The sequence below is a fragment of the Pseudopodoces humilis genome, chromosome 20 (assembly GCF_049639895.1).
Source record: "Pseudopodoces humilis isolate 2021_Gansu_Grassland_sample_001 chromosome 20, ASM4963989v1, whole genome shotgun sequence".
Taxonomy (NCBI): Eukaryota; Metazoa; Chordata; class Aves; order Passeriformes; family Paridae; genus Pseudopodoces; species Pseudopodoces humilis.
The window spans coordinates 11,693,321-11,704,762 of NC_142219.1; the positions used below are offsets into that span (position 1 = coordinate 11,693,321).

Below are 11,442 nucleotides of genomic sequence, written 5' to 3' on the forward strand. Positions count from 1 at the left end.
GGATCAGAGTTAAATTTTTACTATTCCATCTTCACTCACTTATATTTACTCCAACTGGCCAAAGTTAACACTGCCAGATTAAATATTTCAGGAAATAATTACATCTAGTCCAGTCTCCAAGGGGAAAGTTTCAAAGCAGAGAAAATTTGTATCTGGGGGGCAGTGAGGGCTTTGGGAAGGGAAACTTCAGGCAAAAAAATCCAAATAGTTTTCCAGGATTAGTAAAATGCTTTACTTCTATGATATAGACTGGTTTGTATCTCTGCTTTCATGCAGAAAGCAAAAAGCAGCTGGTACAAGGTTTAGCTACTGTTATTTAGTAATAAGTAAAATATATGGTGTTCTGTTTCAGATTCTTTGATAAAGTAAATGTCATCATTAGAAGAAAAATATGCAAATTTCAGAAGCTAATTTTGCTGTTCTGGCCTTATGAATCAGTTAGGCTGTGCTGAGGGAGGGTATTTGTTGTCTGGTGTTTATGGGGATGTTTGTCAACCAGGTGTGGTGAAAAAGCATTAAGAGACCAAGACTCATGAAAGTTGTCAGAGAAGCTGAAATGCCCTGATGAATTGGGATAGCACCACTGGGATCTTACTCCCTCGGGTTTCAGCTTTGACACAGATTGGCTCCAAAATCAGCGTTGCAGGAATTGAAAAATCACCTTTGATTCCCAGAAGCTCCTTTCTTGTGAGGTAAAGCTCAAACTGTAGCTCTATGTAGAGCCAGCACTTGGAAAAAGCTTGGTTTCAGTGAGGATTTCAGGAGTGGGTGATGCCCTGTGCTCTTCTCACCTTTCAAGTCTTTGCTCGTTCTCATGCTGGGGGACTGTTCTGGTGGGGGCAAACGGGGCAATGGGGTTATACTGAGGCACTCAGTACATGCTCAAACTCACCCTCAGGACTTGTACTTTCAGTTTATTATACACAGAATGCAATTATTTACAGAGGGTCTCACTGCAAATCCTGTGAGTCTAAATAAATGAGAAAAAAAATGCATGTTAATATTAAAACCTTGGTTACTTGTGCAATTCCAACTATTGTCTGTATAACTGCATAGCAAATACCTTTTATCCTGGCTGGCAAGAGTGTTTAGAATGATTTGGCATTTTTTGTATTTTCTCTTCAACACTGACATTGTAACCATTTGCATATCTCTTGGCTATTGTTTCAAAATTCTAATGTTTCCTATTCATTATGTATTTTTTCTCAAGTTGTAGTGAGATGTAGGGAGGCTATGTCATAAGGATTCACCCCTTGAAAATTGTTACTGAGGACCTCAAATAGCATCAAATTCCACCAGCTCACAGTGAAATTTCTCTTGCATTTTGAGGGATTTCTGGTGATTCTGACCCATGGTACTATTTCACCTTATTAGCAATTTCAGGAGAATTTCATTCTAGGAAATTGCTTCTTGGATTTTTGTCAAGTCAATGAAATTGAGCATTTCTGAAGACACCGCCTATATTCTTGAAAAAGCCACTACACTGGAAGTTGTGCACGGTTTCATGTTAAAAAAATTATTACTGAGTTAAGGAGATCTTGTAATTATTTTTTTTATAGACCTGTAAGAAGGGCTTGCTGTGAAATGTATAAACACATGAACCCCACCTTCATGAGGTGTGTCAAACAGTTCTGTGTAAAGCTGTTGGTTCTAAGCCAGCTTGAGCCACACTGGACTGCTCATTGTGGATGACTGAAGCCATCTGCAGTTTAATTCCACACTGGGAGAAACTCAGTGGTTTATTTTAGATTTGCTTTGGTTTTGTTATAATCCAAAACTCAAAATGAAATTCTGAAAAACAAAATCATGGGGACTGGAACTAAAAAAGATGTTTGGGTACAAAACACCTTCTTATCCTAGCACATATTTCATGTTACAATGACTTGTTGATTGTTGACTGCTCTCACATTTTCAAGGTGATGTGAGAGTGACTCTCATTTGTGAAGATTCCATTTGCATCTGTGAAAAAATATTGGTATCTTTTCCCATAACAGAAAACAATAATTTGCCTTTGTTTTGTAGTCTACAAGCATCGAGGTTTTTTATGACCTTAATATATGATCTTTCTGCTGACCACTACCAGGGGTACTTCCTCAAGAGAAGTATTTCCTGCAAAGGAATGAGGTCTCTTCCTAAAATCTAACATGCCAAATACTTTGGTTATTTTCATAACAAAGTTTTCCTTTGTCTCTGGAAGGAAGAGGAAGATGAAGATTTTGAGCAGATCAGGGTCTCAGTAAAGATAAGGAAGCACAAAGAGATGAGGTTTTCCTGGAAATAAATCAAAGAAAACTTTATTTTATTTTTTTCGCTCCTCCTTTTACAGCATTTTGAACATAATGGCAATGAAAGCAAAGCTTAACTTCATGAAATCCAGTTTGTTTGTTTACTATGACATGATACACTCCAGTCTCTAGGTGTGAAACAACAATATAAATAAAATAGTCACAATTTTCTTCTTTCCTGAAGGCAAGATAAGTAGGGTGAGCAGTCAAAATAATTTGAGATGTCACTTGCAGAGTTACAAGAGAAAGGCCTTGGGATAGGATTAAAACAACTCACAAACATTAATACTGGCAGGTTAATAATCTACTCTGGTTTATCAGTAACTGCAAGAGATGCAGCAACACTGAGCATTTGGGAGAACAGGCCACCTGTGGTCTGGCACTCTGCATTGGTGAGGTGTGGGAGGATGAATTCTTGAGCTAGAAAGGTTCATTAAGCCATGAAGCAGAGGAGGTGCCCAGCAAAGCAACCTGGCTTCTTGCAGGAGACATCGGTGCTCTATCAGAGCCTTACTCTACCTGGTATTTGTATTCTACCAGGTATTTATATTCTACCTGGTATTTATATTCTACCAGGTATTTATATTCTACCTGGTATTTGTATTCTACCAGGTATTTATATTCTACCTGGTATTTATATTCTACCAGGTATTTGTTCATGGGCAGCATTCACAAGCAATACTAAGTCCTTTACAGTGTGATAGCATAAAGAAATGACATGAAAATTGTTTGCAAGAACTATGGCTATGTTTAATCCTATCTTCACGCTACTTCATCCTGAGCAGAACTTGCTTATAAAGTAAGAAACATAGACACAAATCTTGCTGCTTTAAAATGATAGCAATGGAGAAAAACTTGAAATACAATTGACGTGTTATGCCTGAGCAGTGGAAATTATTTGTGGTGGCTTATCAGAGCTTGGTGCAAAATGTCTTTTCTTCAGCAGCATGCATCTCCACGGCCTGATGACGTTTCCTCTTAAAAAACTGGCAGGTTTTGAATTTTTCTGTGATTTCAGAGGTCGACTTCCCTTTTGTTTCTGGGAGAAACAGGTAGATAACAACCGCTGAAATTATCAGGACAACAATAAAGATGAGGAAGCAAAAAGGACCAAGAAGCATCTGGAGATAAAAAATAGAACAAGATGAGTGATTTCCTTGGCAATCCTTGCCCCTAGAGATTCTTGAAACTTGTTGATTTGTTCCTGTGAAATAAGGAATAGGCCTATTTTACAGAAACAATATTTATTTATCTTTTCAATCTGTTCCTGGAGCAGCAGGTGGTTTCTGAAGTATTGGGAAGTGTTTTATATAAATGGCCTCCATATGCCACAGCAATAAGGGATTCACAGTTTTGATCATCTGCAAGTCATTTCATCCTACTCCCTGTCCAGCTCAGCCTGGAAATCCAGATTAAACTGACAGACTCAAAGAGAAGACTTGAATCAAATTACATACTACAGCAAAGGGGAAAATCATTCCAGTGAAGGTGAGGCCTAGCCAAATGATGATTCCACCAATTACAAAAGCGGAGGCCCTTGCTGAGAGGGTGAAGATTTCATTCATGACAGACACAACAGCTCCAGCTGAGGAAAAAAAGAAACCCAACATTAAAAAGTGATAGAACCATTGTTGTTACTGACCATTTCCCACAGAAGATACCTCAGTTCCACTACTGTGGGAATTCTGCTGTGTATTCAAGACATTCATGGTTGTCAGGTACAATACCAAAGGCTGACATTTGAATTTGGAGACTTTAATAACTACTGGTAGTGTTGAGTCAGAGAACTTCCAGAGTAAATCCTGGTCTTGGGTGAGTGAGGTTCTACCAGAGAACTGTGAGTTTGGGTCTGGTGCTACTGATGTAGATGATTAAGGGTGATATTAAGAGAGGACAAACAAGGACAGAGCAGTGCTAAGAGACAGATTATGCATGCTCTACTCCATAGAGTGGGATTTTACAGGTAAACTGAGAAAACTCTGGGATTTTAGAAAAGCCTACCTCTGCCCTTTGCCATCTGAACCTGTATGCACTGAACAGTATGCACACCATGCTAAACAAGTCTTCATTAACTGATTAACAAGAATTTATTTGGTTTGAACCTGTAATCCAGTGAGAGAAAACAGGGTCCTGATTCATCTGGGTGTGAATAATTTCTTAAAGAAATTGTTTCTTGGGTAATTAATTCATCAAAAATTGAGATTCCCTCAATCTCAGTCTCAATTAAGCAGTTGATTTTCAAAGATATACTCACACTTTCTAGGTCCACTTCTATACATTCATGGCCTGCATTTATCTTTGTGGTCCAAGCTTTCCTGTTGCTTTTATTGCAGTACTCACCTGGTCCTATTCCATAAGCAATGATGAACAAAAAGATGAGAACAACACTGCAGTAACGCAACCAGAGGAACTGATCCTGACAAAGGAGAAGGGAGGGAAGAGAATGAAAATTAATTTTATAGCTGTAACACAGCTGATCCAAGCACAGGAGCAGCAATATTTGTGAAAAAGCCCATAATGCTCTCTAGACCTGCTTATCTTTCTTTACTGACCACAGTGGAAGGCCAGAAGCAGCTTGTGGTGTCACAGCTACAGAGGTGAGCTCGTATTTAGAAGACATTCTAAATTCATTCACCACATTCTGCTGGTTTGGACATGAAAGCTAAGGCTCACTGTCTACTGTCTGCACAGAGAATTCTGATCCAGGTCCATTCCTGGAGAGACATTTGCTTACACTCAGCAGAAGGCTTGTTTCAAGCAACACCAGGATCAGTGCCATGAGCAAATAACCACCACACAGGAGCGTTCGGCGTCCAAACCGATCGATTATGGAGCTCTGAGGAATAGAAAAAAATTGCCTATCACTGGAAGCATGGCAAAATCCAACAAATCAAGCATTTTCCTTGAGTTCTTTTTACTTCAGAGAACACAAATCTTATTGGTACTAACTTTGTTATATTATTGAATTCCTTCTACACTCTCTAATACCATGAATTACCATCACTGCTCAGCATAGCAGCTACTTCTTAAACACTGCAATCAATGGAAGCATGTTACAACTCCATTTGAATGTATAGAGATGCACAAATAGATTGAAATAAGTACATAGGTTTATGTTTGAATGACACTTTGTGAGGGATTCTTATAAGAAATTAAGATGAATGAAGATGGGATGAAATACATGAAAGCTGGGACACAAGTTGCAGTGGATGGTAACAACAACCGTACAGATTTATGCAGCACCACAGAAAAATTCTTTGGTTCATAAGGAGAAGATTCATTTGCTTCAAGGAAGAATACTTTAATTCTTAAACCCCCAGGAAGTTCTGACTTACACAGAATATGATAGAGATGAGTTCAGAGATTGAAACACCTAGAGATACATATGGGATTATGCTTTCCTGCAGGTTGGCTGTCCGAAAAATTTCTGAGGTGTAAAAGGTGATCTGGGGAATAAGAAAAGTAAAGCACAGTTAATAGATGTGATATGTGCTTATCCAGCATCACTTAAAACTAGATTTGTCATCCCTGCAAAACCAGAAATACATTATTGGGCCTTAATAGAGGCCCAATAATAACTGCTCCAGATGTGAGAAATCAAAAGGTTAATGGCAATCAAGGAAATGGATTTGTAAGGAAAAAAAAAAAAAAGAGAAAGAAAAAGTGGAAAGGAGCGTATTGCCTGTAGGACATGGGGAAAAGGCGTTGTTTTGGAGAAAAGGAAAGGGGCAAGACAAGAGAAAGAAAAGCAAATCTCAGCCCTAGCACACCATGCATTGTCAAGCCAACAGTTGGTTCTGTTGCCCTTTTCCAGCTGCTAAACAGAAGCTGCTCATCTGCAGAGTCCCTGAGGGAATGGCACCATTCCCCTGCCAGCAGAGTTCCCCCTGCAGGGAGAATTCCACTGCTGGCACCTCCAGCACAGGCTGAACCAGGGCCCCTGGAGACAGAGCCCCAGACAAGTGATAACACAGAGGGGAATGACTGCCAGCTTGGGCTGCACTGGGCTCTGCCAGCTTTACATGGAGACAGCTGAAAGGATGTTACTGAATGGATAAATGTCCTTTCTCAAGTGCAATGAAACTGGATGGCAATAGCTGGTCACCTGCTGCTGGAGAAGTCAAAGAAAGCAGTGCTGGGCTGCTGTAAGCATTAGACACTTGTAACCCTTTCCTCTACAGATTCCTCGTTGTACCACCAGGGGAATGAAGGCAATAGTGCCCTTACAGGAGCTCGGGCTGAGTTGGAGCTCTTGTATTCCCACCTGAGATGCTCCTTAAAGGTTGAACAATACTGGGATGATACCACAGGTGTCAGGCAGTGAACTCTGTGTGAGGAGGAATAATGGAGACCCAGAGGAAAGGGACAAGTTGGCATTGTGGCACTTTGGAGACTTAACAGCAGATCCAAGCATGGAAATAGGGCATACTCAACTGCACTCATGCCACAGAGCTGCAGACTCAGCAACAGCAGGAGCATGGTGCACAGCTGTGGGTACACGGATCGTTCTCGCAGCACCTCCAGGACATTCATGATTTTGGTTCCTTTTGTTATAGCCTTTTCCTTCATCAAGTCATCAAATTCTGTGTGATAATTGTCTTCTCCCCAGAGCTGCTTCATGGCTACAAAAGAGACAGAATGAGGTATACTCCTCCATCATTTGATCCACTCACAATTTTGTGTTTTTCAGCTTTTAATGATGCTAAACATTTGCAATTGAGTCCATGCTTTGATTCATCAGTTACTGAGCAAAGGACTGGAAGGAACATCACTTACTGGAACATGGTGAAACTTCCCTGGAAAATGCTGTAGCAGTTATGGGTAGATCTTAAATGTCTCTGATGACTCTGCTTGGTCTGGAGGACTTTAATCATGTAATTATCAAGAAATCTGTAGCTGGCTAATAGAAAAGCCAATTGCTGCTGTTAGCTTCACTTTCTCAGGAGTTATGATTTAAAAAAACTAAGGACCTAAAGTTTTATTTTACCTTTCAAGCAACCAGCTTTGTCTTCTTTCTGCAGCAAGAGATAGGGCGGGGACTCAGGAAAGAATGGCAAAAAGAGCAGTTGAATCAATGCCACCAACCCAGAGAAGGACAATAGCACGTTCCACATGTCTTCAGTTCCTAAAAGATCTCTGTGAAGGCATGTTAGAATCTATTTATAGTCCAGTAAAATTGCAGTTTATAACTAAATTGGCATTTTCTAAATTCTAGATTAGCTAAAGGGACACAAAATACATACAGTCATTGAAAAGTTGAGTTGAAATAGATGATGTATATGTTAGCAACAGGAAAATAGACTAATACTTTATTTCTTCTGCAAGACTGACATTTTTCTTGGACTTTTAATTTCTGAAGGTCAGAATATTCTCACAACAGCTCTCTGAACCAACACTGCAACTCTGCATGAGGTTATCAATAAATTAGCAAAACTTTCAGATCTCACAAATTTACTAAGAGACTTTACATACAATCTTCTTATTAACTTCAGCAGAGAGACTGCACCTCCAGAGATGGAGTCATCCTTTCCCAAGAGAAAGGCCTTTCTCTCCCCAGGGAATGACATGGAAACCTCAGTGACTTGTATGGGGCAAGATGCCTCCTCTTTGACTGCTGTAGTTAAGCAAAATAAAACCCCACCTTGGTGTATGTCCGTTTCTAGGACTGGGAGGACACCACTTCCCTGCTATATAGAAGAAAAATAAATATAAAATAGGCTGAGAAGGAGTAGCACAAGCACCTTAATCCAAGAATTCTCGCTACAGTTTTTCCTAGTGCAAGAAACACTGTGGAGGTCACATTTATAAATCCACGTAGCTTCTTAGGTGAGATCTCTCCAGCGTACTGAACATGGGCATTCATATGTATTCCTAATGGGAGGAGAGTGTTAAAGCTGTGGAAAGAAAGAGAGAGGGTCCCTTTTCAGCTCCCTTTCAGCTCTTTCCTCTCTCTTCTGAACCCTTTCCCATATATCCTGTGCAATACTGGGCTGAAAACATACCTTTCACTTTAGCTGATCCATCAGACCTCTTGAAAGCAAAGGACAGCTCATCTTACCTTGCCCCATCTGTTCCTTGTTCCACTGGGTTCCAGTGCATTCCTGGGTACTCCCAGCAGGAAGATTTCTGTATCCACCCCAAAGAGGTCACATTAGCATGGAGTAGTGGGGAGCCCTACCAGCACTGATGCCCTCAAGGAAGCGGCCAGCCAGGATCATCTCGAAAGCCTTGGCTCTCCTACTGAAGCCAGTGAGCAGCGTGGCTGTAATTAGCAGCAAGTCGTTGAGCAGTAGGCATTTCTTCCTGCAACAGTGAACAACACTGGGTATGATCCATCTTTTACTTTTTCTTCTTTGACAAGTGTCTGATTCTTCTCCTCTGGATTTACAGACTGAAGCCATGGCCCTGCTTAAACCCATTGCTTATAGAACAAGCAAATCTGGTTATGAAAAGGTGTGATGTCTTTGTAGAGTAGCAGAAAGGGAGAAGCTAGATTCCTCTTACTCACTGTGTGAGCAAGCCATGAAGCTGAAGGGAACTCCTGCAGGGTAAAATGTCAGCAAAAAAATGGGAATTATACATCAACAAAAGCTGTGACAAGGGAATCAGAAATATCTGCATGTTCTTGTCTCTCCAATACACCCAGGTGCAGTTTTATGTGCTGGGTAAATTCTGCGGCAGCAGGGGGCAGTGACATTCTGGTATCCCTTCTATTAGTTGAATAATATTTAATAGCTTCTCCTGTTGCAGCCCTGGGTAGAGAGATGTTGGGAAATGTACTTACTTTCCAAATTTTGCAGCCAGGTACCCACTACACAGACACCCTATCATCCCACCCATGCAGTACACTGACACGATGAGGGACCACAGTAGCATCAGGGTCTCCTGAGGCAGCACAGAACCGTATCGCTCCAGCCAAGTTTCATTGATAAACTTCTGAATGTACTGGGGCAAAAAAGAGATTTTCATTTCACCAAGGCACTAATCATAATGTTCTTCATAATGTTTACAATTTAAAAAAATTAGATTAATAGTCATGACTAAAAACGTGACTATAGGACATTTGTTTGCAAATAAGGATTGATATTTCCTCTCATACAGCCTAATAGTGTACAAGCATCTTTCAAAAAATAATTCTACTCTTTAGTGTGTTGAGTCCTACCTCTCCTACACCAAAAAATTAGGACCTTATATTTGTTATAGTTAAGTGCAAATTTTCTTGTGGTCAGTGGTGGATACAAAGAGAAAAGGGCTGAGCTGAAGGCTGACTCCACCAGATAGTTTTGTTTGGTTTTTTCCTCTATGGCATAAACTTAAGGAGATATCTCAATATGTTGGTTCCACAAAATTCTCTGGGAAACTGTCTTTGGAGCACAGCTCCTTGCAATGATGCAAGCTTTGACATTGAGGGTATGGCATTGGAAACAGCTGGGAATAAATTGATACAACAACACCTAAGAGCTTTTGTAAAGTATCTGCAAAGTGTAGGGTGTAAAACCGTGAGCAACAGTTAGAGATGGGATTTTGTTTTCTCTAGCTTTGCCTACCAGAGAAGTGTAATTGATCACAGACATTTGAAAACCAGAGAGGTGGGTTCCACCAATTCCCAGCACCACAATCATTAGCCATAGCCTCCGGTATTGAACCTGCCAAAGAGAGCAGAACACATCCTAAACTCCTGATACCAGCACGCCTTTCAGACCATGAGATAATTTACAGGACCTTAGATCTTCACATTTCTATGACTAAGAAACATTTAACATGCAAAAACCCATCTTGAATTTTATAATAATCATGCAAAAGTCATTTGTTAAGTCGTTAAAATACAAATCTGCACATTCTGCTATGTTCCTCTCCCGGTTATTAGCAATCTGAAAAGATACATTCTCTAATTCTGTTAGTTCTGCTAACCACAGAAAACAAAAAATCATAAAAGCCTTGTTGAGATTATTTGTGTTTAACTTTGTACTAGAAAGAAGCTACAGTTTTCTTGAACCCCTTTTTGCTTTCACCTTTGCCTCCTCAGGGACAGTGTTTACCATTTTCCAGAGATGACTCAAGTCTGCCCCCTCCAAACTTTTTTATTTTACATTTCACTTTTATCATTCCTGTATGAAATGACATTTAGAGGCCCTGTCTGAACTACTCCTATTGGAAATGCTGTGTTTCTATGATATACACTGAATTTCACAGCATTTCTCACAAGCACTTATTTAGGTCACACTTTAAACTGGATGAGTATCCTCAATTGTCCTTGAGAGTTCGGAGCAGTAGAGTGGGAGAGTTTTTTGTGTTTTGTGTTTTTCACTGATACTATGTTCTCTATCTTCCCCCAAATTCCCATCTTTCCTGGTTTCCCCAGTCCTCTTTTAAACCTCTCACTGTTTTGCATTTCTAATGTATTTTCTGCAGAATTTACTCAGTCATTGCTCAACCAATGTTGTCCCAAGCGCTGTTACTCATTTGGATTACAAGAAAGAATTATGTCCTTTGCTGCAATCTTTAAGACCATGCTGCTGTTAGTGACCAGGGCTAGAACACAGGAATTTGGATACTCACCAGGTCTGAGAGGAAACCAGCCATTTCCCCTTGAAACCCTGCCTGCTCTGAGAGCCCTTGTCTGCCAGATGAGAGAGATGGGTTCCACACTGAGATTGTAAGAGTTTGGGATCACAGCACCGAAGTTAAATTCTAACTATGTGGCTTTTAGCAAATTGTGTCCTCCCCTGACACTGGTCAGGGCCTCTTCTTGCTGGTTTAATTATTCTAAGACCCAGATATGACAAGCTGATTACAACATTGGTAAATGTTTATCCCTCTTGAATTGGGAGCACTCGCCCTTACTCGTGCTGCTAAACCCCCGGGTGTTCCTGTTGTGTGAAGAGTCAGACAGTGCCACCCTCTTCCTTCAGTGGAGCAGAGTCCCTCCTCACCTCTCTGAAGAGCAGCTTGGGCAGGGGAGGTTTTCCTCCTCTCCAGTCCTTACACCAGGCCTTTAGAATTGTAGCTCAGCCATAATCCCTCTTCTTGCCTGCTAGAAGATTTACAATTGCGTGAACAATTTCCCAGATGCAGGAAATGAAATACTGGAATATTGGCATTTTGTGACCTTGCTAAAACCTAGTTCTTTATAGAGGCTCAGAGTTTTTCCAGAGCC

The 11,442-nt window shown here is 40.5% G+C and overlaps 1 protein-coding gene across 2 annotated transcripts; it reads right to left on the reverse strand.

Annotated features, from left to right (window-relative positions):
* Positions 1-2,287: 2,287 nt before the first annotated feature.
* LOC102104398 (solute carrier family 2, facilitated glucose transporter member 11-like) lies at positions 2,288-10,967 on the reverse strand. 2 transcript variants are annotated; one of them, XM_014253728.2, is made up of 12 exons: positions 10,845-10,967; positions 9,833-9,931; positions 9,070-9,230; positions 8,464-8,588; positions 7,927-7,972; positions 7,273-7,421; positions 6,720-6,907; positions 5,621-5,731; positions 5,020-5,121; positions 4,626-4,701; positions 3,743-3,870; positions 2,288-3,406 (listed from the first exon to the last, which is right to left on the reverse strand). In XM_014253728.2, exons 1-12 carry the CDS (start codon positions 10,866-10,868, stop codon positions 3,197-3,199), a joined length of 1,419 nt encoding a protein of 472 aa, XP_014109203.2. In that variant the 5' UTR covers positions 10,869-10,967; the 3' UTR covers positions 2,288-3,196. The 2 variants fall into 2 exon arrangements, with proteins under 2 accessions (XP_014109203.2, XP_005524543.2); XM_005524486.3 differs by lacking the exon at positions 7,927-7,972 and adding an exon at positions 8,027-8,156 and having other exon boundaries at positions 2,289-3,406.
* Positions 10,968-11,442: the final 475 nt, after the last annotated feature.

Coding starts and splice junctions, on each gene's coding strand:
- LOC102104398 (XM_005524486.3), bottom strand. CDS start 10,868: ATGGCTGGTTTCCTCTCAGACCTG. Junction 8,157..8,463: donor CCTTGAGGGCATCAGTGCTG/GTAGGGCTCCCC, acceptor TCCTCCCATTAG/GAATACATATGAATGCCCAT. Junction 5,122..5,620: donor TCATCTCTATCATATTCTGT/GTAAGTCAGAAC, acceptor TCTATTCCTCAG/AGCTCCATAATCGATCGGTT.